Source organism: Myxocyprinus asiaticus, chromosome 27, assembly GCF_019703515.2.
Source record: "Myxocyprinus asiaticus isolate MX2 ecotype Aquarium Trade chromosome 27, UBuf_Myxa_2, whole genome shotgun sequence".
NCBI classification, from domain to species: Eukaryota; Metazoa; Chordata; class Actinopteri; order Cypriniformes; family Catostomidae; genus Myxocyprinus; species Myxocyprinus asiaticus.
This window is the reverse complement of record NC_059370.1, coordinates 29,824,860-29,852,067: the sequence shown is the minus strand read 5'-3', so window position 1 is coordinate 29,852,067 and position 27,208 is coordinate 29,824,860. Positions and strand designations below refer to the sequence as shown.

Sequence of the window (27,208 nt, the reverse complement as noted above, 5' to 3'; positions counted from 1 at the left end):
GAAAGGGAAAGATTACAATATACATATAGAAATGTATGAAAGCAGTTTCTCTTTTTTTTCTTTCTTTTTTTTTTTTTTTGTTAAATTTATTTTCATTTAACAAATTTAGAAACAATACATTCGAAATCCAGTATCATAATCCACATTATCATTGACAAACTTTAAACTCAAACATATACAATATCAATCGCCTAAGTAATAATAAAAAATAAAAATAAAAAAAATAAAAACAAAAATAAATAAATAAAAAACATCGGTTTGGTATTACTGTGCAAAATATTAAAGGTAGTAGAAGGTACAGAATATAAAGGAGAAAATATTGCTCAATTATTGATTGTGTAAAGTAAATGTTGCATAGTAAATTACAAGGTGCTATAGGGTAGAATTAGGGGCTTTCAAGAAAGAAGTATTTCTCAAAACAATTTAGTAAGGTTTCATTTTTCTTATTTACAATCATTTTTGAAGATTCCTTCAGAATATCCATTTCTAAGGAGAAAGAGTAAGATTTTGGTTGATTGATGGCAACATTTTTGTTTGTGGATGTAATATTTGCCATGCAGAATATTAAAATTGTCCCACGCGCAGTTGAAAGGCCCCCTCGTGGTGACTTGACGTCACGCTGAAGCGTTGTGATGTAGTTTCAGAGGTGGCATGCAGCTGGTTGTTGATATCGGTGCTAGCCCAATAAAACTATATAAAAGTCAAGAGCAAGGTCCCAGTCCTTTCTAAACAAGGTGATAGTGTATTACAGAAGCTGTGTACGCTTTGAGTGTAACTACCTTGTTTGAGGAAAGGTAAGTCCTGAGAGGAAAAGTCAACTTTGATCACAAGAACAGGACAAAGTGGCTAGGCTAATTGCTAGCACGCTAGCCACTTACACAAATAAACATTCACCCCGACACCAGACAGTACTCCTTTATTCACCATTCACATCTTACAAGAGGGACTATTTACAGATACCTCCAAAAAGCTGAGTATATACATAAAGCTGAGTATATACATAATTTCAGCACGTTTTCGATGTTAAGTTGTGCTAGCTGGTGCTGCTAACCTGTCATAACTTGCATAAATGATCCGTGCATTTAAGAAAATACAGCTACACGAAACGCATGTATTGAATTAAAAGGGCGCTTAAATGTGCATATGTGTTCAAAAGCATTTTTGGCACACTGCCATTCATCCGCCTACTTGATTTTTGTTTTGTTTTTTATGCTCCTCCATTTAGCATGCGACTAAATTGTCTCATTTGGCACTTGTAATGTTTATTCGCTCTCAGTTTTGTCAAGTGCTTTTTGTGGGCTGATTATGTCCTAATCATATGCTGCCATGAAGCAAGAATGGTAGATGAGTAGTTAAGTTATGTTTGCTAAGTACAGGTCGAAATGGCTGGAAACAGCATATGGAGTATTCTAGAAAAGTCCCTCTTTGTTTATAGTTATTATGATTTGTAGAATGATCATGGAGCACTCATCTAACATCTAGTTTTAAGTCAGTAAACACATGAGCAATAGTTCAGTAAATCAGCCAGGTTGTTGTGCAGAATATGTTGAATTGCCCACAAAGCAAGACACTTACAGTGCATATAAATCTGAGAATATATGTAGACTTTTCTTTCTTTTTTTAAGTTGAAAATGCAATATTTGTCCATTGCAGAATGTACAATCTAAGGCAAACAGAACATTCAGACTGGAAAGTTTCTTGTGCTGATGTAAATCCACTGCCTCATGATAGTTTGATTGTGGTGTAATTTTTTGTATTACAGGTAAAAGAGGGAACAGGTGACTATTATTTCATGAAAATATCCCCTGGGAAGTGTTTGTTTGGTTTTGATGCCGTGCACCTGAGTGTGGAACTATGCCCGCAGCCACTGTGGATCATAGCCAAAGAATATGTGAGGTTTGGGCCAGCAACCTGGATGAGGAGCTCAATAGGATCCGACAGGTGATCCGAAAATACAACTACATTGCAATGGTGAGCTTGAAGGTCTAACAGTATGTGTCCATTGGCGCAGAAGAAACCCACTGTGTCTGCAAAACGTACAGCGAGTGTGGTTCAGCATGGTCTGTGAATGCTTTTAATACACAATCATCATATAAATGTACAATTGCAGTTGGAAACATGCTAACTTTATAGTATACAAACATTGGCAATTTGATACACTTTTGTTAACCAAGCCACATCATAGCCAGAATGATAGTGTGCAAAGTGCATTTGAAATCTGAATTAAATATTTGATGTACCAATGTTATTTAAAGACTGAATCCACTTGAAATTCCAGCACTACTAGTATATTTTGATATGCTTATGTCATTGTGTATATATGTACCGTAACACCTAATGATGCATTTTGTCTGCTCTTGTAGGACACAGAGTTTCCAGGTGTAGTTGCAAGACCAATCGGAGAGTTTAGAAGCAATGCAGATTACCAGTACCAACTGCTACGGTGTAATGTTGACTTGTTAAAGATCATCCAGCTTGGCCTTTCATTTATGAACGATCAGGGCGAATACCCACCAGGGACGTCAACATGGCAGTTTAATTTCAAATTTAACCTCACGTAAGCATTACAGTTTGCACCCTTTTTGTATACATACTTAATGTTGAAGAGATATGACAAGATCACTTTTCTCGTCTTCAGGTGTATCCATAACCATCAGTGTGATTCTTTATGAAAGCTGGACATTACACCAACGGTACTGTCTTTTGCAGGGAAGACATGTATGCACAGGATTCCATTGAGCTGCTCACTTCGTCAGGTATCCAGTTTAAGAAGCATGAGGAGGAGGGCATTGAGACACTGTACTTTGCTGAGCTGCTTATGACCTCGGGTGTGGTGCTTTGTGAGGGGGTCAAGTGGCTCTCATTCCATAGGTAAATTTACAATACAATACTGCAATGAATACAAGTGGAGATTCATGTCACTTCCTTAATAGTGCACCTACACGGAGCTTTTTTTTGCCAATGGATGTGCGTGCTTTTGCTTACTGTTTTACTTACTTAATAGTGGACAAATTTGCCCAGCTTCAGAAATCTATTGTTTTCAATTTTATATTGCATCAAAATCTTTTTACCAACCATTAGCTACTGACTAACCATTAAGTAGGAATTATGAAATTTTATTCAAATATACACCTATTTTAAAGCACATTTTGTGTGTCTCTTCCAAACAGTGGCTATGACTTTGGGTACCTGATAAAAATGTTGTCCAACTCAAAATTGCCAGAGGAAGAGGTTGACTTCTTCGAGATTCTTCGGTTATTTTTTCCCATCATTTATGATGTGAAATACCTCATGAAGAGCTGTAAGAACCTGAAGGTATTTTAGTGTTTTTTATGTAATTTTTTAAATGTGCATGAGGTTGTTGTCTTTAGAGATTGATCTCTTTATTTGATCATTTTGGATGACACCACATTCATCAATACAACGTTTAATTAAGCAACCCGATGGGTTTAAATAGGTTTAAATCTCAGGTAACATTTAAAACAAATTACCTTCATTTTCATTGACAAGGATGCACCTCCCAAGATCATGTGATCATAAACAGCAAAATGACTTCTTTGAAGTGAACATCAGATATTCCCTTCTAGAAGGGATCCAGTTGCTCACTTTCATTTGGAACGACACTTCGAATAGTGCCTTCTCGCCTTTCAAGAGCACCAAGTTGCCATTGAAATTTACCCAATATCTTGGATTTTAGCATGCTGAAACACTGTATTTACACATACAGGACCAGAACAATCTGTTTAATAATATGTATACCATGGAGTTGTTAAATTTGTAGTAGTTAATGTAAAGAGATGTAATCAGTCTCTAAATTTCCATTATTTGATGTTCAGGGTGGTCTGCAGGAGGTGGCAGAGCAACTTGAGCTGGAGAGAATTGGACCTCAGCATCAGGCAGGTTCTGATTCACTTCTCACAGGAATGGCATTCTTCAAGATGAGAGAGGTATGCCCTCAACTGAGAAATCATCTAAGCATGTGCTTATTAAATATACCAAAAGTCCATATAAAGACAAAAAATCATAATTTTTTTAGTGTGGAAATGGGTTGCTCAACGATACAGACTGTGCCAGAGAGAAGTTAGAGCAGTATTCGATTACAATGGGGAAATTAGTTGAGTCAACTTACTGGCTGTAGGCTCCCTCTCAGCAATGTCTGTTTCTTATTTACAGAGCTTATTACTGATGGTAAAGTGGCATGGTCTCCAGCATTATAGACTCTACTGACAGAAACTGACTTATTATCTACTCTCATTGCAGATGTTTTTTGAGGATCACATAGATGATGCTAAGTATTGTGGCCACTTGTATGGACTGGGTTCAGGCTCATCCTATGTCCAGAATGGCACTGGAAATGCCTATGAGGAGGAGGCCAACAAGCAGCAGTCATGACACAAAAAGAATCCCTCACCATAAAGAACCTACAGGGCTTAAACATAGGTTTTTAGTTGTTTTTGTTTTGTTTGTTTGTTTTTTCATGAGATATTTTATAGGAATTTGCACTTTAAAGCTCCCATCTGACAGAAGAGAAAAAAACTTCTTCCCTTTGTTGCCTTCTCTGGGTTAAATTGTTTCACACAATGTTCATCTTTTATGGTTAAAGAAGAGGAACCATTTGGTGTTTTAGTTTTTCCCCCCACAGCTGAGCCTTAATATTAAGCTACATTTTATGTTCATTTTTTATTGTTCATTTATTGTATTTTTTTTTTTCATGTACTGTTACATAGTTCATTGACTAATTTGGCAAAACAGAGTATGCCAGTCACCTACGTGACCTGTCATTCCCTGATCACAGGAGTTCGGATTTTTCACAATTTGCAATAACTTTAGACAGATGGAGGATCTCACAGACATGAAATACAGGCACTTGTAATTGTGAAGTGAAGCCTTGCACTGATTTTACCCTTTATGTTGGGTTAGCACAGATTTTACCACAAAAGTAAATTAAGAGTGATAATGTAACTGCCACTATTTAAGTGATCTGAGGTCACCTCATACTTCTGTATCAAGATTGTCTTTCCATTTTCATTTTTAAAAGAGATTTAAAGGTTTTGTAGTATTTTAGTATTAAAACATTCAAAGCCTTTTATTCATTTAAGAAATAATGCCTCTTAAATAATCTTAGCCAACTCAAGTACTCGTATCAGTTGAATTAGTTTTACTTGTAGTGCTGGTTTTTGAATGGTGCACATTTTGTGCTGTTTGGGGTTTTCTCCTTTTATTTTCTCTGTTTTGTATTGTATTGCTTTACAATTCTGTGTTGACTAGATCTGCTGCATGAACTGAAAAAACATTTGAATAAATGCTGTGTTAACTAATCTGAGCTTTTATAGACAATTGAATCGCTTGAACACCGCTTGTCTTTTTTGTTGAAAGTCTGATTTGGTGAATGATGATTATGATAGCTCTTAATTCCCCCTCATCCCCTTGTCCATCTTAATGTGTACAGTAGCCACATTGGTATTATGCAATCTAAAGAGTGACTGATTTTAGAGTATTTGGAAATAAAAGCCTCAGATTTTTATAACATATCCAAAGTCTGTTCAGACTTATGGCGTATTAAAGTGGTAATTCACACAAAAACGAAAATTTCTCATCACTTACTCACCCACATGCCATCCCAGATGTGTATGACTTTTTCTGCTGAACACAAATGGAAGAATTTTAGAAGAATATCTCAGTTCTGTAGGTCCATAAAATGCAATTGAATGGTGGCCAGAACTTTGAAGCTCCAAAAAGTATATAAAGGCAGCATAAAAATAATCCATAAGACTCTAGTGGTTAAATTTATATCTTCAGAAGCAATATGATAGGTGTGGGTTTTACTATAAATACTCCCCCTTGCCCAGTAGGTGGCGATATGCACAAAGAATGAATTGCTGAAAACAAGAAGAGATTTATGGTTAACAGGCTTAAATATTGGTCTGTTTCTCACCCACACTTATTATATAGCTTCTGAAGACATGGTTTTAACCACTGGAGACATATGCATATGGATTACTTATGATGACTTTGTTATTTTGGTGCTTCAAATTTTTGGTACACATTCACCATTGTGAGGACCTACACACATGAGATGTTCTTCTAAATCTTTGTGTTCTGCAGAAGAAATAATGTCATACACATCTTGGATGGCAAGAGTGTGAGTAAAGGATGAGAGAATTGCCATTTTTAGGTGAACTATTCCCTTAAGTACTGTTTTGAAACTATACTAAACAACACTGTTGCATTTAATAAAATATCTGTTTATTTCTCTCACAGCTTAATAACATTAATCCAGTTATAATTCAGTAGTCTAATCATACAGATATGTCATAAAACATTAAACAGGTTAAGCTACAAACAAAGAGCCAGCAGAAATAAAGTAATCTCAAAGAACAAAAGCAGCAACTTCTGTGTACAGGACAATCAGCTGGTCTAGGTGCACAAATGCAGAGACCAGGGGTAGAAATCTTGTATCACAGTTTATTTCTGCCTAATGACAAAATAAGCACCAGAAATCTTTCACGATACATTCCCATAAAAAATACTAAACATACCACAACTTTGCCATATACGAGGTTTGGTTCACACCTCAGTCAAAATCAAGTACAAGTTCATCCAAGTACATTACATGCAATAACTGGAATCAAAATAGAAATATTGTAGTTAGTACATTAGTAGAGCCCTTAGATCAATCAGATGTGATCTTTATCATAAAAAAAAAACACATCTTTGAGTTTTGCATTAATTGTGCAAACAAACGATTAGATAAAGTATGCTAAAAAAAAAAAAAAAATCTGATATACTGACAATATGAATTTTTTTTTTTTTTTTATTTTGTTTGCAGCGGAAGTATAAAGTATCCCATATATGGGCGTAAGTGTTAAACCAATACATTACTATAACATACTTGATTTAATAGGAAACAAGACAGACAATATGAAATTGGAAAAATGTGCACCTTCAAGCGCTGTTCAAAGTGCATACAGAAAGTTTTTTTTACCAGGTAAAAACTTTATTATATATTTTTTTTTCTATTTGAATATCCTTGGACGTCTAGTGTAAAAAAAAAATTTTAATTGGCATATTTGCATTGAAAACAACCTATAACATTTGCTTCATCAATCATTTTGGTATTGTATGACTTCAGCAAATTTCTGGATATATGAGATCCAGATTTTATGGCTGATATTGGAAAATCCAATTTGTATGAGTGAAACTTTGGTCAAATAAAACCGATTATTGATCATGACGTCCAAATTTATGACATACAAATGTATTTGTATGTATGTAGTGATTGAAAAAATACATGTTCTTTAGAGATGCTTTTCACATTTTAAACATTACAAAACACTATGTTCCACCATTATCACATAGCATGCATAAGTACTTCACGTTCACCTTCTTCAGCACTGCCTACATCACGCAAGCTATATTCAAGGCATTTACCATACAAACTTCTAAATTTTTAACCTGTCAGTCATGTAAGGGCACACAGTAATGTTATCAAATGTTCAGCCACTTCTGTAGGTATCTTTTAGGCACATTGTTTATTTCAGCCATACAATTTTCAAAGAAGACAAGAGACTCTGTGGTCCTTCATGTATATACACACCATAATCCTGCGCTGTTAGTTCTTATGAAAGATCATAACATTTTATTAGGTAGAGAGTGAGCAGAGGTCTGTGAATGAGCAGTGTAGCCTTAAAGGAATAGAGGATTCCTCTCTTTAACACAGATAACACTACCACAAAACTCCTAGAGAAACCTAGAAGATAGGTAAGTATTAATTTATAATTGGAAGAATAAGTAAAAATAAATAAATAAAAAGATGATAGATTGAACAAACCTTTCCAATAAAACCAGTCCAATGTTCATGTTCCTAAGTTTCCTTCTCAATAGTCAAGGCTGGGTTGCTTGTACCTGTTAGGAAAATCCAGAATGAGCAGTTTATGCTCATTAACACTGTTTGAGTCTATTCTGTTGACATTGTTTGACTCAAACAGCTTAACACTGTTTGAGCCCATTAATCACAACCATTGCTGATTAATACTCTACCATAAAATGTTTCTGAAGCTCTGGTAGATCATGGCACTAACAATAAATATCAAGGTCATTGATTTGGCACAGATGTATAGCCACCCGGTAACACTTTATAATAAGGTTCCATTTGTTAACATTAACAAATGCATTAGGTATCATGAACTAACAATTAACACTATTTTTAAACAGCATTGTTGTAAAAGTACACATGCTCATGTTTAGTTCATGTTAGTTCATATTGCATTAATTAATGTTAACATATACTGTACAGCTTTTAATTTTAAAAATGTATTTATAAATGCTGAAATTAACATTAACCACGATTATAAATGCTGTAAAAGTATTGTACATTGATATTCATGTTAACAAATGTAGTTAAAGGAATATTCCATGTTCAATAAAGTTAAGTTCATTCAACAGCATTTGTGGCATAATATTGATTACCACAAAAAATAATTTCGACTCATCCCTCCTTTTCTTAAAAAATCGAGTTTACAGTAAGGCACTTACAATGAAAGTGAATGTGGCCAATTTTTGGAAGGTTTAAAGGAAGAAATTTGAAGCTTATAATTTTATAAAAGCACTTACATTAAAACTCGTATTATTTGAGCTGTTAAGCTGTCATTTTAGGGTTTTAGGGTTTGCTGACATTACATCGTCATGGCACAGAAAACAGAAACGTTTTGTAAGTGATTTTATCACACTAAAATCATGCTTACATGCATACTGTTTATGTCTTGTGGCTATACTTTTGAAATAGTGAGTATTTTAATGTTTAAAAATTGGCCCCCATTCACTTCCATTGTAAGTGCCTCACTGTAACCCAGATTTGTGCTTTTATTTTTAAGAAAAGCAAGTCAAAATACATTTTTGTGGTAATCAACATTATGCCACAAATGCTGTAGATTGAGCTTAACTTGTATTGAACCCGGAATATTCCTTCAACTAATAATAACAAATGGAACCTCATTGTATTGTCACCAGTCACCCAAAATTGTTTATACTCTGGATACACAGATCCCCAAATTTTGCATATGTTCTGTAATGATTTATAGTAGATCTCTGTGTTAAATGTTTTGTCTCTCTTTTTATACATTTTTATAGGCTTATTGGGATCGTCTCCGGTCACACATGTAACCTCGGTTCCCTGAGATGAAGGGAACAAGACATTGCCATAAGCACAATGGGGAGTGTCCTTCTTACACATCCTTGTTGAAACCCCACAAACTGGGGTTGGCAATGGTGTCTGAGCCCTGCCCCTTTAGGCACGCAGTTGGCCTATATAAGCGGGGTGCTCAGTCACCATTTCTTCATAATTTTCTGACTGAGGGACAAGAGTGAGTCATTCGATTATAAACTCTGAAGTAGTAGTGCGGCCAGCTTTGGCAATGTCTCGTTCCCTTCATCTCAGGGAACAGAGGTTACATGTGTAACCGAAGACGTTCCCTATCGATTCAGTTCACTCGACATTGCCGTAAACACAATGGGGAACGGTATCCCAACATGCTGCACTACGTAACATTACACTCCCAGAGTTATAACACTAAACAGAGATATTCATAAGGAGCCACAGGCTGATGACTTATAAGTCATGTTCTAGTGTATTCGAATAGTCCCACATGGCAGATGCCAGATGGAAATTAACGCAGTCTGGAATCTATATGAACCATATTGACATTCACAGTATGGTTTATTAACCCTCTCACAACATAGTTGGAAAAGTAGGTTTTATTTCTTATGGGAGTACTTATTGAAAGAGCATGATGCCGCAGTCCTGCGGGAAGGCGACCGACATGAGTATGCCGCAAGTGAATAACCCTCATGGTGAGCCAGGAGGGGAGTACTTAGAATGGATATATGAACTATATGGTCATATAGTGTGAATAAACCCCTTCATGAGCTCAGTCAGAAAGGAAGTTTTATTAGTATGAATATACTTGTGACTTTATGGGAAATTTACAGCTGTCTGTATGCAGGCAGTTGTGTAAAATTATGGGGAAGCCCGTACTTAAAAAGGGGCACAAATTTGAAAATGGCAGTTCAACAGCATGTAATTAGGTGGCTATGTTGATTATAGTCAGTATCCCACCCATAATAAGGGCTTGGGCTCACCCGCTTGAATGTAAGAAGCACTCTATACAGAGAGGACTTATAAGGAGATGAATGCCAGGTTATAAAATCTTATGAACGTGTTTTGCGAGGACCGTCCTGCTGCCAAACATATGTCCTGTAAGGACACACCATTTATGCATGCCCATGAAGAGGCCATGCCTCTGGTTGAATGCGCTTTGACACCAATAGTGCAATTCACACACTGTGATTCATAAGCGAGGGTGATCACATCACCAATCCAGTAAGAGAGCCTTTGTTTGGAGACGGACATTAATTTTGTGCGTCCTCCATAACACATAAAGAGCTGATCCGACAGCCTAAGCTGACGGGTGCGCTCAACACATGTATGCAATGCCCTCACTGGGCGTAACATATGCATAGATTGCTCTTCATCTGAATTAAATGGTGGTAAAAAGAAGGCTTGCAAACGAACCACCTGTAGGGTGTTGATAAAATTTTAGGCACGTAGCCTTTTATAGGTTTAATGGAGTTTAAATGACAAGCCAGCCTCCAGTGTTCATCACTGGCTGAGCCAGTTCTGGCTCGTCCGATGTGCTCTCTTCAGAGGCCACACATATAGGTTCCACAGTTCTGGCTGGGGATGCCAAATCATGCCTTGTGCTTGAGAGAGAAGGTCTCTCCTCAGCTGTATTTCCCATGGAGGGCAGTCTAGTATTTCTATCATCTCCAGAAACCAGGATTTTTCGGCGCAATTAATAGAACTGATTCCATGTCCACTCTGACTTTGCTGATGACAGAATAAAGGAGGCGCACCGGGGAAAACGCATACTTGCGTTTCGCCGGCTATTTGTGAGCCAGCACATCCACGCCCAGAAGGGCTTAGGACATGAGTACTAAAGGGGACAGTGGGCATTCTCTGCGGAGGGAAATAGGTCCACTTTCGCTTTGCAGAATATTTCCCAAATCCTCAACACTATCTGAGGATGAAGTCTCCATTCCCCTGGTCATGCTCCTTGGCGTGACAACAGATCCACTCCGAAATTCAGATGGGCTGGGACCTGTGTCATACGCAATGAGAGGGGATGACGCCCGCTCCATTGGAGGAGGCATTGTGTCATGCTCATTAATTGTGGCGATCGGAGTACGCCCTGGCAATTTATGTATGCCACTACTGTTGCGTTATCCGAACGAATCAGCACGTTGTGAGTCACAATGCCGGAATGAAAAGCTCTCAAAGCTAGAAAAACAGCCAGTGGTTCTATGCGATTGATGTGCCACACCCGTTTCACAACTGTCCAGAGACAGAGACAGACCGAAAGGAAGGACTTTCAATTGATACGCAGTTCCCTCGAATGCGAATCTCAAAAACCGCTTGTGACGGACCACAGATTGCAGAACGCTGGAGAAGTGAGGTGGCCGGCATACAAACTGAATCGTATAACCGTGCTCGATCATTTTTAGCACCCAGTCTGACATGTCTGTTATGGCTCGCCACGCGTCCACGCAGCAGGACAGCGGGCTTATTGATTTGCTTGCTATAGGTGATGAAGCAGCGCTCACCATTGGGAAGCGGTTGAGCATAACGTGGGGTTTGCATGATATGTAAAGAGAAAATGGCCCTTTTTCTGAGAATGTATGAACGTCCCTTGTTTGTACAAAGGGTGCTTATTTCTCTTTTGCGAGAACAATGTCTGTTTGAGTAATACACACAGAAGCAACATTTTGAACAAAGTCCTTTTCTCGACTAAAGGGGCGGCGCTCAGACACTATTGCCAATCAGAGGATTGGCGTGATTGTATAAGGGTTTCAACTAGGTCGTGTAAGAAGGACAATCCCCTTTGTGTTTACAGCAATGTCGAGTGAACTGAATCGACAGGGAACAGGAAATTACATGGGCCAGATTCGAACTTGCATCCCAATAAGCACAACAGCTAGCCACTCTGCCACAGCTCTGACTCTCTGTTTTCTACATTAGACTCACCTCGCTTGTCTCTGTCCTCACTCCCCTCTGACTGCGTGTTACTGATCAGCCGGCTCTGAGACTCTCTCAGAGGTTTTGGAGGAAACTGATGAGATTCTCCATCACTAGCAGAATGAAAAGAGCATAAATGGAAAGCTAACAAACTAAAGACTGAGAGTCTATAATAACTGAATATCACTGTTAAGTTTTTAAAATGTGTTATTTTTAGAAATTACACTATTCATGTCAAGATCAGCTGGATCATTTTACTTCTATGAAATAAATAAACTTTATTGTTGTAAAAAAACAAAAACAAAAAAAAAACAAATGGTAGCATAAATTACTGATTCATATGAACTGTGAACCTTTTGATTGAAGGGTTGTGTCCAGGGGGTGAGGAGGGCTGTTCAGGGTCTGGGTTCACTAGACAAGTGGGGAAAGAACAGCCATCACCCAGGCTACAGAAACACATGCATTAGAGAGGGAGTGAGATAAATAAACACTGACGCAAATATTATAAGTGACGCCGAACACCACTTTTACTGCTACCTTGAAAATATAGGCAGAAGCCAGTATTTCTTTTCATCTCCAAACACTTGGCGAAAGTTCTTGTTTAGTCCTAAACTGAAGCCGTTCTTGTCTGGTCCATAATGGAATGCAGGTGCTCTAAAAGCCTCTGACAGGAGATTTGTTTGAAAAAAAAAAAATAAAAAAAATAACCACAATCAAATACATGAAGATGCAACATAAACAATGCTACCAGGACACAAAGCCATCTTCCAACTGCTAAAGTGGCACAGAAGCTGCATCTGAAGTGGCATTTAGATGTATTTATTTAGGCACACTATTAAATGCTGATCAGAGGTGCCATAAATGCATTTACACAGCAATTACAATTGCATAAATAATGTTATGAGATTAATGTTTTAAAAATATTATTACACATACACAATTACACATTCACATGTATATTAAATTAATTAAAATATAAAAATACACTTTTAAATATGAAGCTGAATTGTGAAATACTGTATATGCTCTATCATGACAACAACCAAATTTAAGGCTGCTCTGATTCTGCATTTTACGTACACATAACCAAAGCAGCATCAGAACTGCCTTTGATACTAAGGACTCAGGTGGGTCAGAGCAGGCTTAATTTAGTCTGGCTTTTATGCAGCATTGTGTCTTTACGCAGAATTTTGAGCAGGCACAGAGCAGCCTTAACTCGGCTGTGTAAAGACGCCTTAAGTTATTTTTCTAATTAAGTGTAGTCTGGCACACCATAAACTAAACTGCACATCAATGGAAAGGAGCAATATTAACATTTCAGATTTCTGAGGATGAGGATTTGCCTGATGCTCAGTTCAGTTTTCAACATTTACAAACTTTAAACCATTATGTGCCTTGAAGATACACTCGTTTTTGCTAGAAGACTGAGAATGTTGTCACAGTTACATCTTCCCTCGAGGATTTGCCACAAAGGACAGACTGCAATAGAGGCACAATCACAGACACACTACTAAACAGCAACTGCTCCACATCTCAATCTCTTGATGTACTGTATGACTTACAGTAGCCCAAAAATGTATTTAGACATTTTTGGTCACACTAAAAAATGCATGAATGTCATTGTATTGGAAATAAACTATCACACCAAGTGGCACTTGAAAAAAAGTGCTGACAGACATTTTCCAATGCCACTTGGTTTGATATTTTATTATCAAATTCAAAGACCTTCAAGTGTGGCTTAAGTGTTCAATATATTGTGTCACTATATTTGATCAGACAGTTTGGACAGATAAGAATTTGTTTAGAATTGAAAATACCCAGTATTGATGAGCCCATGTGATTCAGTGCAATCCAAGTGGCTAATTAAAGCGCAGCCCACTCACCCAGTGTGGATCTGTTCTTGCAGACAAGCCAGCAGTGATAAGCAAACAAAAACGCCAGGCTCAATGAGAACGTGGAGGCGGCGAAAAACAGGAACATAATGTGGAACTTGGCTTGAGTATCAGGCAGACCATTCTGTGAGTATTCAGTTGTAAACACATGGGAATGCTCCTTAATACACGGCAAACTTGACAACATGTTTTGTAAAAATAAATAGGCCTATGTTTGCTTAGCTACTGGAACTAATGGGAATTGTTAAGTGGATGAAACACTACACTAATATTGTGCTGAGGCAAACTATAAAACTATCTAAGAGGAATATATACTGTAGGTCAATCATTGCACATCATCAATGTTAGTGATTGACTCATTCCTACCAATTATTCAATTAGACGTTCATGCGTTTTACCATCAACCTTTCAAAATAAAGACGCTTTTGATAAAGGAATGATCAAAATATCTCAGTGTGTTTTATTTAATTAGAGACACCCTATTTGCACATTCAAATGATCACAGTTTCTTCATATAAGCCTAGGAAATTAATAATTTATACTTACAGTCCAGAACTGAATGAAATACTGCAAGTCTGTGGCAGTGATGAAGAGGCAATACAACAGAGAATATGCTAGAAAGAGCATAAAAAACTTGTAGTTGGAGAAGCCCACACAATTGTTTACCCTGTCAAAGAAGATAAAATGCATAGGCTTAATAAACACGAGTGCTAATATCTATTTTCTACAATTGCTATTTTACATGCTGTAACAAGTGAAAATGTTGTTACGTTAAGGAGCTAATTTTACCTGATTTGACCCTTTAACATTACTTCAGTAACATCATACTTATTGTATGTATTTCTTTACTTGAATAAAACTACAGTAGCTAATTTACAGTAGGTTACAACATGATTTTAGGTTACCAGAGGGAGAAAAAAACACTTTACAATGTAGCCTTTTTACAATTATACAAAAAACAATATCTTTAGAAAAAATATATTTTTAATCAATTATAAAATCCAGAAATCTTTGGAGCATGTGTTCCTTCCATGACAAAAATGTTTTTACTCTTACTTTGCATTAAATTTATTGAGCTAGTACATACCACGGGCAATGGTGATCCATCTTTAAAATGCACCTGTAAAACAGCAGAGGGAGAGGCTGTTAAAATGTAAGAGCACAACAATCTAATAAATATGTGTTGTACTTAAAAAAGAAATTAGGAAAGTCATACTTATCACAGGCAGAGCAATGATGACATCGATCAGGCTTCAGCAGCAGACAGTGCTCACAGTAGCGGACAGCTGTATCAAGACAGCTTGTTAAAATAGAGATCGATAGAATTCACTGAAGACTGAACACAGATTGAAAATCATATGTAATTGACTGTGGCCATTATTTGTTTCTGAGCCCAATTCTGCACTAAAAAAAATAAGTTGTTACCTTAAAAGCTATTTCTGCCTGATCTGACACTTAAAAATGACTTTTATTGGTGTAGCCCAATGTATTCAAGTCGATAACCTTTTGTCATAAAGTTTTTAGATGACACACAACAAATTTTGTGCAAATCTGAGAAAGCTCCTAACAATAAGTTTAAAAAAGTATGTTGGAGTTTGGAGTTTTTTTCTGTCAAAAAATGAAATCCATATGACTTATTTAGGAGTACTTAAGGATTCAAAAGAAGAAAATATGCTTGCAACTGCAGTTCCGAAATGATTACTAAAACAAGTATATATTCGATTTTTTTTAGCACCACCTTGCAACTGATTCTCACAAAATTTGGGATCCAAGCAGATTTTATAATGACTGGATGTTCAAAACACAAGTTATTATCTGATGAAATCTGATTGGCTGCTGGCGGACATTTTGGTGTAGAAGTCCAATCAATATTTTAAGGAAATATTAGCACAAGAAGAAGCACGCCAAATTCCAATCAAACTGTTTTCCTCGATCAAACTGTTGCAGAGTTATACTGTAACTGGTTTTTAGTTGTAGCGACCCCTATGGGCAGAATTGGACGAAATTTGGCATACATCCTTAAAATCTCTTTATGTCGAAGTTTCCCAAGTTTTGATCGGACTTTGCATTCAGAAAATATAAGTTGATAAGTGAATGTGGGCTATGGCCAAAAGTTAATAATAATAATTCTTTGCAATTACTTAGCACTTTTCTAGGCATTCAAAGCGTTTTACATTGTATTGGGGGAATCTTCTCCTCGAATCAGTTAAAATTTGAACATTAAAATGTGTTTAACTCAAATCAAACCAGTTAATTTAGATGCTACTACATCTTTATTAAAAAAAAAATGTTAGCCTAAAACGAGTTTCATATTTATTTTTTAGTATCACTGAATCGACCTGAATACATTAGGTTACATGAACAAAACTAATTTTTAAAGGCTATATCAGGCAGAAATAACTTCTTAAGGTAACAACTTTTTCAGTGTAGAGGATGCCTGACAAAACATTTTCTTACAGTGTGGGACTCTTGCTGACTTGGCCTGCTATCAGTAATGTCTTGACACAATTTGGATGTGCTCAAATTAAATTGTGCCCACCTCCAGACATTGTGTGTGTATAAATGGGCAAATCCTTAGCAATTCTTCTCAAGATCTCCTGTTGAGATTCTCTCCGATCTTCATGCTCTAATAGCTCTTTGTCAGAGTGTGACAGGTGGAACTGAGGGAAACAGACAAAAAGCAAAACATTTTGATATTTCCTGCATGACAAGCACCGCGCCTCCTTTACTGCAACCAGAACGTCTCCGACATCAGAAATCTGAGAGCACTGCAACTGATTGCCAGTTTGAGCTCTATGTGGTTTCTCTATTACAGTTTGTATCTCATTCTCTCGGCTTGAAATAATAACCACCTGCAGTGAGGTGCTATAGTTACACTGAAGATCACATGCAATTTACAACCCAACAATGTGTTATACAGTGCATCCGGAAAGTATTCACAGCGCTTCACTTTTTCCACATTTTGTTATGTTACAGCCTTATTCCAAAATGGATTCAATTCATTATTTTCCTCAAAATTCTACAAACAATACCCCATAATGACAACATGAAAGAAGTTTGTTTGAAATATTTGGAAATGTATTAAAAATTAAAAATTAAAAAAATCACATGTACATAAGTATTCACAGCCTTTGCCATGACACTCAAAATTGAGCTCAGGTGCATCCTAATTCCACTGACCATCCTTGAGATGTTTCTACAACTTGATTGGAGTCCACCTGTGGTAAATTCAGTTGATTGGACATGATTTGGAAAGGCACACTCCTGTCTATATAAGGTCCCACAGTTAACAGTGCATGTCAGAGCACAAACCAAGCATTGAGGTCCAAGGAATTGTCTGTAGACCTCAGAGACAGGATTGTATCGAGGCACAGATCTGGGGAAGGGTACAGAAAAATTTCTGCAGCATTGAAGGTCCCAATGAGCACAGTGGCCTCCATCATCCGTAAATGGAAGAAGTTTGGAACCACCAGGAACTCTTCCTAGAGCTGGCCGCCCTGCCAAACTGAGTGATCGGGGGAGAAGGGCCTTAGTCAGGGAGGTGACCAAGAACCAGATGGTCACACTGACAGAGCTCCAGCGTTTCTCTGTGGAGAGAGGAGAACCTTCCAGAAGAACAACCATCTCTGCAGCACTCCACCAATCAGGCTTGTATGGTAGAGTGGCCAGACGGAAGCCACTCCTCAGTAAAAGGCACATGACAGCCCGCCTGGAGTTTGCCAAAAGGCACCTGAAGGACTCTCAGACCATGAGAAACAAAGATTGAACTCTTTGGCCTGAATGGCAAACGTCATGTCTGGAGGAAACCAGGCACCGCTCATCACCTGGCCAATACCATCCCTACAGTGAAGCATAGTGGTGGCAGCATCATGCTGTGGGGATGTTTTTCAGCAGCAGGAACTGGGAGACTAGTCAGGATCGAGGGAAAGATGAATGCAGCAATGTACAGAGACATCCTTGATGAAAACCTTCTCCAGAGCTCTCTGGACCTCAGACTGGGGCGAAGGTTCATCTTCCAACAGGACAACGACCCTAAGCACACAGCCAAGATAACAAAGGAGTGGCTCCGGGACAACTCTGTGAATGTCCTTGAGTGGCCCAGCCAGAGCCCAGACTTGGACCCGATAGAACATCTCTGGAGAGATCTGAAAATGGCTGTGCACCGATGCTCCCCATCCAACCTGATGGAGCTTGAGAGGTCCTGCAAAGAGGAATGGGAGAAACTGCCCAAAAATAGGTGTGCCAAGCTTGTAGCATCATACTCAAAGACTTGAGGCTGTAATTGGTGCCAAAGGTGCTTCAACAAAGTTTTGAGCAAAGGCTGTGAATACTTATGTACATGTGATTTTTTTCATTTTTTTATTTTTAATACATTTGCAAATATTTCAAACAAACTTCTTTCACATTGTCATTATGGGGTATTGTTTGTAGAATTTTTAGGAAAATAATGAATTTAATCCATTTTGGAATAAGGCTGTAACATAACAAAATGTGGAAAAAGTGAAGCGCTGTGAACACTTTCCGGATGCACTGTACCATATATTTATAAATATTACACAGTAATCACAACCAATTGAAAATAATGTTCATTGTGAGCCAACACCTTGTGAGTCATGCCGAAATATGCTGGGTAATAACATTCAAACTGACTCATTACAGACTAATCACACTGTGAATTTAGCGAAATCCGCCAAAGTTCTGCTGCTGTAAAATCAATCCGGGCTTACATTTCAAACCACTGCCCCCAGTGGCCATAGCTGAAAGTGCTGTTGACCAGTTTTCAGGTGAAATGTCCACAGAGTATCGGCAAAAGCAAGTAGTATTTGCAGTTGTTAATGATCTAATACAGTCAACAAGAATGTATATTTTATAAACCCTACCACCTAACCTAATAGCAGTCTAACCATCAGAGTAAAAATGTATGTTTAAAGTGAAAAACTCTAATGTGACTACTTCCTGGTTTCCATGGGACTAGAACCCAGGTCTTGGAGATTGCTCGTGCAACACACTATCAGTAGTGCGGCAGTGAGAGGTGAACTCATTTGAATTTAAGCAAAAATATCTGATGGGGGTGGGGTTTGTCAGAAATTCGGCAGAATGGGGTCAACATCAGCATGTTGATTTTCTGTGTGATCATGTAGGAGATTAAGAAGTTTACACCAAATGTCTGATGGTTTTCAGTTGTTCATGCTTGGTGTTTACCATTATATTAATAATCATAAACACATAACTGTAGTATTCATAATCAAATCACATGGCAGTACAGTATAATTTATTCTCACCTCTTTGAGCGGGTTCATGGGTTTTGTGAAGATGGTTTGCCAGTATGACCACACAAACATGCTGAAAAGCACATGATATGCCAGGAGGTAAACTACTGTAATACAAGATAAATATTCACAACTGGTTAAAAACAGATAGACATCATGATTAAAGTATCTCTAACATTGTGACACTGTATGTCTTTTTAAATGATAACTTTAATATTACATCATTAGTGGTAGCTGCAAAGACAAAAATCACCATTACTATTGCTCATACTTGGGGTTGGGGATTTGAACAAACCCTTAACCCTAAGCATTACACTTGTCTCAGTGTCAAATCATGCAACTTTTAGAAGAGAGTTGTGCTATTACTTTTCTAAGCAATGAGAATATTCACCTGGAGGACAATAAAGCAGGTAAAAAAAAAAAACAAAAAAAAAAAAAACACAGACTTACATTTAAGGAGGTACCCGACCCATATCTAGGGATATCAAATAGACTTGGGGGTGGGCTTTTGACTTGGGCCAGTAAGCAACCACAGATCTAATTATTGTTATCCAAAGGAAATGCATTGCTATTTCAATTGTCTGGAAGTGATAGTAAAACATTGTGGGAAAAAGCTGACTTACTTTTCTCTCCCATGTTTTCAATAGTTTCTGCAGAGGAAAACAAGAAAGAGCAAGTCTTAGGTAATATTTATAATAAATTTGATCACACTGTATAATTTGAAGCAGGATAAGCACAGTGTGTCTTTATACAAACAGTAGCTCAATAACTCCTTGTGCATTTCATAGAAGGTCAGCGAGCAGCAGATGGTTCTCAGCACAGTTGCTCTGATCGCTGTTACTGAAACCCACACTGTAGGGAGATTCTTGATCACATGCCCAAGTTCACTAGCTCAAACATGCATCTCTGCAACTGGTACTCTTACGAAGAGATAAACTATATTGTGGTGATGAGGGCAGAGATACCAACTACTAGCAACATGAAGAAAAAGTATTCAATATCAAGATATGACTGTCCACACTGATTACACTGAGGCTTTTTGTTCTGCACGTTTGTCTTTTTAAGGATAAACATTCTGTCTGCAATTATTCTGATTCATTCTAACTACATATGTGCCAGACTTTCTGTAATTGATCTATGTCTTGTTCTTTAAGTTTACCAAAGTTACAGTGGCCTAAAAGCCTCATTAGTTTAGCCTCGAATGTGGGCTGCATTACTCTCTATCCAAAATATGCTCTTTGAAAAATGATGAGGCCTGGCACTAAAGTAAAATGATTATAGTTCTTTTGATGTACACAGCATACAAAAGAATGCCATGCATCTCCATCCTGGTATTTTAGTTTACCATTTCATTTTCATTAGCTCAGATTTACTTGGATGGTTCTAAAATCACAGTCAGTATTGATAAGGCTTGCATCATTAGGATGCATTATGGAATAACAAAAATCTTCATGATCTTAAAATAATACACAACAACAACATTTAAAGATGTACTGCAATCGCTTCATGTGGAAATGTGCAGAAAAGCACTAGAGGTGTAAGGGGCCGTTCACACAGGAAATGTTCTTGCAACAGTCTGCACTGTTTTTTAATTGTATTTCAATGGAAATTGCTTATTGCAATGCGTCTCACTGTTTATTTCGTGTCACACCATAAGTACTGCATTTTTACTGTTAAAAACACACTGTAAAGAATTTTTTTTCAGGTAACCTAAGAAATGTGCTTCAAGAGGTAGCATATAAATGAACTGGTTTTATTAAGAAAAAAAAAGATCTAATCTGATGAAATTAACCTGACAAATGAGGTTACACCAACAAAAGTAATTTTTATGGGTAAGTAGAAATAGATGTGTGAGGTCACAATTGCAGGTTACCATTTTTTTCTGTGCAATTCAACTTTTAAAACTGCATATCAAAGCACCTGTGTTTTATTCAAATCTAGCTGTTTTGAAGGCAATCAGCATACTGTATGAATTGTCCCTAAGGAACTACAACTGGCAATCACATATACAGTATTATAGGGTTGTTATCATAACATGCCATCATCGGAACAAGCCTTGCATTTAGAGCAAGGAAAAGTATCAATAAATGATGAGAATCGTTTTTTAAAAAATTCAGCGATTATTCAGTTTCTTCTCCTGCGATGTCGATGTTGCTGTCTAAGAAATGCATTTGTTGCTAAACTCAGTGCAAGTGATGACAGCAGAAATAGGTCAAGTAGAGATTGGTGAGGTTGTGTTTGACAGCTTGGCAAAGATTAGCTTTGAGACATAAGGATCAGCAGACAGTACATTTATAACAACATTTGTCTCAGATGTGCACCACAAGTTGTGTAAAGGCTTATCACTGACCACCTTAAGCATGATGGTAAAACTTACATATAGATGCAACAGAACCATTAGTGGTGCTATTTTCAACAGTAAATCACTCTGCTTTAAAATAGGCACTGTTACATTTATCTGCATTTGCATGCTCGTTGCAATGAGCCAACTAGGCTCAGGTAATTCCACAAAATCCAAGCAATTTAAAAGCCTTCAATTTATGTTGAATTTCAAACATAGTGGCTAAGTTCACACAGTAAGTATTAGGGATTGACAAACATATTTACTAACAGGTGTGACTCTTGAATTGTCCTTTTCATACAATAGTTTACAGGAGCAGCTCAAATGCAGTCTGTATAAACGAATAACCTAGGTCAAGCCCATTTTCTGTTCTTGCAATAGCCATGAATAATGCCTGTAACCATAGTGACAGTGACAGTAACTTCCATAACACCAGAATTGACTATGCTATTTAACAAGTCTTCTAATGAAGTCCAATAAAGACGCAGTATGGTTGTAAATATCCCCCATCATGAAATCTTAAATTTGATCACGATTTGACCTGATCCGATTAATTTAGAACGATTCATAATTATTTTCAAAAATATGCAGAAAAAATATTAAACATTTTTAGTGAATGTTCTTAATTTAGACAGCATAGACATGCACAAGACTTGAGCATTTGAGTCACAGATGCATTTATGACCAAGAAGGATTGGCTTATGTGTGGCTGCATATATAAACACAAAATTAATACTAATGTTACATGCATTCTAGATCTGATATGAAAAAAAGAATAACATAATGCAAGACAATGACTTGATGCAAACACACACAAAAGACGGTATGTAAATCTTGGAATTAGCATTGTAGATTTACATATCATGTAACGTTATCATTTAATGCACCCATAATACAAAATAAAATGAATGTCATATGCAGACAGATAAGTCCGATGTTTAAATCAAGCAGTGTCATAGAATTAAAAACAATCAATTAGTAGCATATAAAAGTGGTTTTACAAAGTATGTCATAGACCTACCTGCAAGTTCCCTTTTCATTTTCAATGGAGCAGAGGTGGAGGGGGCAGAACAGAAGCGGCTGGGCTTGTCAAGCACGTTCACGAGAATGTTTTGTCTTTTTGCAGCTTCCACGTGCCATTGACCAATTAGAGGTAACTTCAATCAACAGGCATTTAGCTTTTAATTATTTAGTTCAAAAGCCTGAAATCACTCCTTATTCCTTATATAGTGCACTATGTGGCATTCACTATAGAGAGAGTGAGTGAACGATTAAGTGATTTCGCTCATTCTCATTTATTAAGACTGTGTTCTATTTGTGGTTAAACTATTTTATGGATAAATAATTTTATGAAGATATAGAGCAATATAAACATAATATATTGTAATTGTAGAAGAGAGTGGTGACAATTAACTTCCTTTGGTCAATTGGACGCAAACTGTTATGAATAATGACACCCAAAGCCAAACTCGGCAGCATCAATCCATCTATTTACCTGCATATCCTATGTAGGGTCGCAGGGAGAGAACTCGGCAGCATGATCTTTCTTAATTCAAAGAGCAATTTTTTTCCTTTAATCTCGCATGCTCCTCATCTGTTGCAAGAGGGCTTGTGTAATCTGAGACGGCCTCTGTATCGCATTTGGTATTAATATAAAAATTCCCTAATCGATGCATAGAAATTTCTTTGGCAGATCGATGCATTGAGATGCATTGATGCATTATACCCCTAAGGCACATGTTCATCTTTGAAATCTTAATTAACATACAGCATTTTCAAATGCTTTTTTAATTTTAAAGTGTAGAGTGCAGCATTTGGGTCACTCCCAGACCACAAAACTGGTGGTAGCAGCTCCAGTGAAAAAACCTTTGAATGCAGCCTGATCTCATGAAAATTACGTGACTGTGACAGTATTTTTGCAAAATGATGTTACGTGGTTCCTTATACCTATTGCAGCAGTTCTAAGGTGAAATATATCCACTTTGTGGCACTAAAAGCAAGTTAAACTCTCACCCAAACAGATGATTTTTTAAAGGCTGTTGCTCTATCAAGATTTAAATCAACAAAATCTACCTTCCAACCCTAAACTTTCAAACAAAACCTAACCGATAGTGTTATAAAAAGCATATGTGAGATGAAAAATGCAATTCTGATATGAAATGAAAAAGCTGTTTTATGTACTTTGCACTTGAATGTCATTTGATTCTATTAAAGGAGTCCAAACAAATGCACCAACAGTCTTCATTGGAAAAATGGGGCATCCTCATGATTACCCACCATTCAAGAGAACAATAAAGTCTCTTGATGCAAGGTTTTATGAGAACATGATAGCAGATTCTGTCAAAGCAGAGAATGTTAGATATTGTTAAGTCTATGTGAATACAAGTCTTTACTTGTAAACAAGCCACAGTCTAATCATATGATACATAACATAATAATGCAAAAGGTACAGTGGTGATATCCCATCTTGACCAATTACTGATTTCAAGTATGAGGGCAATGGAGTAGCTATAGTGATCCCAAATTCACTCTACACATTATTGCACATAGGTATTTCAATTTTGTAATTAGGGTGCAGATATTATAATATTATAACACGTTTATATTATATATGTACAGTGCAACCCATTTCTCTGGATCATCTCTGAGATGTTTCTACACTTTGATTTGAGTCCACCTGTGGCAAATTCAATTAATTGGACATGATCTGGAAAGGCACACACCTGTCTATATAAGGTCTCACAGCTGAAAATGCATATCAGAGCAAAAACCAAGCCATGAGGTCAAAGGAACTGCCTGCAGAGCTCAGAGACAGGATTGCGTCAAGGCACAGATCTGGGAAAGGCTACAAAAATTTTTTGCCTGCACTGAAGGCTCCCAAGAGCACAGTGGCCTCCATAATTCTTAAATGGAAGAAGTTTGGAACAACCAGGACTCTTCATAGAGCTGGCCACATGGCCAAACAGAGCAATCGGGGGAGAAGGGCCTTGGTAAGAGAGGTGACCAAGAACCCGATGATCACTTTGGTTGAGCTCCAGAGATCATGTGTGGAGATGGGAGGAACTTGCAGAAGGACAACTATCACTGCAACACTCCACCGATCTGGGCTTTATATACCCATACACTGTATATGTATATACAGTGTATGGGGGGGGGGGGGGGGGGGGTTGTTTAACAGAATATATATATGTATACCGTCACAAAACTTGTTTTTATCCTAAGACTAAAGAAGATAATTACAATTGATTATTGATGCTATTAACATGCAATAACATATGAATAACCATGACACTAATTATGATATATATACACTAAGTAAATCAGTTAATAGGCAAATGGATCCCAAAAGCTCTAATAACATAGACATATGCATATATGTAACCAGACATACGCAAAACACATGGTCGAGGATAGGTGTTATTTATACATTTCTCTTGGTATCACTCCAACTTTATCCAGAGAGAGCTCTCTAGCTGTTTTCAGCCTTACCTATGCAGAGCTGCACTACATACGCGTAGTAGGACCATGCCACGATCACGCAGATGAACAGCACAGGGATCCAGTACAGAACTCTCCAGCAGTCAACGTTGCGCGAACCCGACGGCGCCATTTTTCTGTTTGGTCACCAAAAGTGGCCAAAACGACAAGTTCACCCACACCGACTGACTGCGCTGATGCTAAAGCATGGTATCTTCAGCGTGCAGCTGTTGACCACCCGCTACGTGTTGTCTGCTCCTCCATCCTCCGGTTCGCATGATCGCTCTCGTTTGCGGTGTAACATAACGGTACCGCCCCTTTCTACAAACTTGACATGATGCTGTGAAGGTGTTACTACACTACAACCTAATTCAATCCTATGCTGAATGAACATTGGTTTGTCGGTAGTAATTTAGTTGAGAGTAGCTCTTACCTGATAATAACTGAGTTGATATACAGGCGACTTACTGAAAAATCTTTTTAAGAATGGAAATAAAGATTGACTAGGAATAGTGATATAGTAGCAAAAGGGCAAAATTGGTCAACTTATGCAAATACTTTGGAGACAGCAAGATGCTTTTTTGAGAAACAAATTAAGATAATGCTTATTCAAAATAACCACTTCAGAGATGGGTACACCATTTTTTGTTAATTTCAGTCACATTTGGCATTTCATCACATAGCCTGTATTCTAAAGTACTCTATAAACAAATAAAGATACTCCATTGTGATTGGATATGTAAATGTGAGCCTACATTGAACATTATTCATAACAAATAAATTCCCCCCGCTTAAAAAAAAAAAAAAAAAAATATGTTTAAAAGGGGCCTTTAGACCCTGCAACAAAGGGGCTTTTTTATTTTTATTTTTTTACTGCAAATAAATATCCTTGCACTAATTGAAAACTTTTTATTTGATCACCTTGAACAAAACTGAAAATGACAAATAAGTATTTTGTTTCAAAATAAATGTGGTAATTTCAGGGATTTTCATTAGCTATTTAAATTTGAAACATTTACAAACATTTTTGCTTTTTAGTGTTTTGGGAGAAAATAAAATCAAAAGTGCCTTTTGCCCCAGGGGGATTTTTAGCTCCGTTGTACCCTGCATTAGTTAATTAACTTACTCATACTGTCAATTAAAAACAAACAATACTTTTCCAGCATTCAAACGGTAAATCTAGGTTAATGTTAATTATACATTTTTTGAGTTAAGTTAACAAATGTGTTTACATTAGCTAATGCATTATGAACTAACATGAACTTATATATTTTCATAAATTATCATTGATAAATGCTGTAAAAATATTTTTCATTGGTATTTTATTATACCTAATTGTAACAGTATAAGGACGGGCAAGGAGGAGGCGGGAACCGGCTGAACAGACAATGTAAAGATTAATGGTATAAATAAACTTAGAACAACATAGAACATAAAACATAAGACGAACACACATGCAGCGCTGCCGCGTGCGTCTCTCTCTCTCTCGAACTGGTGCCTCCGGCTCGTCTTTATCCCCCTCCCGGCTGATTAGCCTAATCCAGGGCCGGCCGTGTGTTCACGGCCCGGCCCCACCTTCCTCCTCGTCACACTCCTCCATCTCCTTTCTGGAGGGGGGGCGTTGCCCTTCCGGCCGTGCCTGCCGGCAGGTCTTCCCCACCTTTTGGAGCCCTGGGAGAGACGAGGGGAGGGAGAGGGAAAGAGCGAGGCGGAACGACAGAGAGAGAGAGAAGGACTTGCTCGCCAGCTCCCTGACACGCTGCCGCCCGGTCCTCAACCACTCCTCTTGCAGAAGACAGATCGCTCCTCCCCAGGCAGACGGCAGTGAGCCCTCCAACCCCTAGCGGACGGAACTGCTCCTCCCCTTCTCGGCAGATGGCAGCGACCACTCCGTCCCCAGGCAGACTGTCACGGCTGCTCCTTTCACGGACGGCAGCGGCGAGGACTCCACGACAGCGCATCCCTCCTCCTTCCTGGGTTTCGGCACCACTGTAACAGTATAAGGACGCGCAAGGAGGAGGCGGGAACCATCTGAACAGTCAACGTAAAGTTTAATGGTATAAATAAACTTAAAACAACATAGAACATAAAACATAAGACGAACACACATACAGGTGGAGCGACAGAGAGAGAGAGAGAGAGAGAGAGAGAGAGAGAG

The 27,208-nt window shown here is 37.7% G+C and overlaps 2 protein-coding genes across 5 annotated transcripts; one reads left to right on the top strand and one right to left on the bottom strand.

The window, feature by feature from the left end:
- The first annotated feature begins 649 nt into the window (after nt 1–649).
- On the top strand, nt 650–5,634 carry LOC127417799 (CCR4-NOT transcription complex subunit 7-like). 2 transcript variants are annotated; one of them, XM_051658046.1, is made up of 7 exons: nt 650–794; nt 1,763–1,971; nt 2,364–2,557; nt 2,710–2,871; nt 3,171–3,315; nt 3,837–3,947; nt 4,261–5,632. In XM_051658046.1, exons 2-7 carry the CDS (start codon nt 1,855–1,857, stop codon nt 4,390–4,392), a joined length of 861 nt encoding a protein of 286 aa, XP_051514006.1. In that variant the 5' UTR covers nt 650–794; nt 1,763–1,854; the 3' UTR covers nt 4,393–5,632. The 2 variants fall into 2 exon arrangements, with proteins under 2 accessions (XP_051514006.1, XP_051514007.1); XM_051658047.1 differs by lacking the exons at nt 650–794; nt 1,763–1,971 and having other exon boundaries at nt 2,411–2,557; nt 2,639–2,871; nt 4,261–5,634.
- Nucleotides 5,635–6,224: 590 nt separating this feature from the next.
- On the bottom strand, nt 6,225–25,351 carry LOC127418314 (palmitoyltransferase ZDHHC2-like). Of its 3 annotated transcripts, none has more exons than XM_051658859.1 (13): nt 25,063–25,351; nt 19,856–19,882; nt 19,245–19,339; nt 16,502–16,622; nt 15,179–15,248; nt 15,050–15,082; nt 14,509–14,629; nt 13,954–14,086; nt 12,608–12,734; nt 12,424–12,516; nt 12,080–12,183; nt 7,832–7,905; nt 6,225–7,750 (listed from the first exon to the last, which is right to left on the bottom strand). In XM_051658859.1, exons 1-12 carry the CDS (start codon nt 25,181–25,183, stop codon nt 7,865–7,867), a joined length of 1,086 nt encoding a protein of 361 aa, XP_051514819.1. In that variant the 5' UTR covers nt 25,184–25,351; the 3' UTR covers nt 6,225–7,750; nt 7,832–7,864. The 3 variants fall into 3 exon arrangements, with proteins under 3 accessions (XP_051514819.1, XP_051514820.1, XP_051514818.1); XM_051658860.1 differs by having other exon boundaries at nt 6,225–7,740; XM_051658858.1 differs by having other exon boundaries at nt 6,225–7,905.
- Between the last annotated feature and the right edge of the window lie 1,857 nt (nt 25,352–27,208).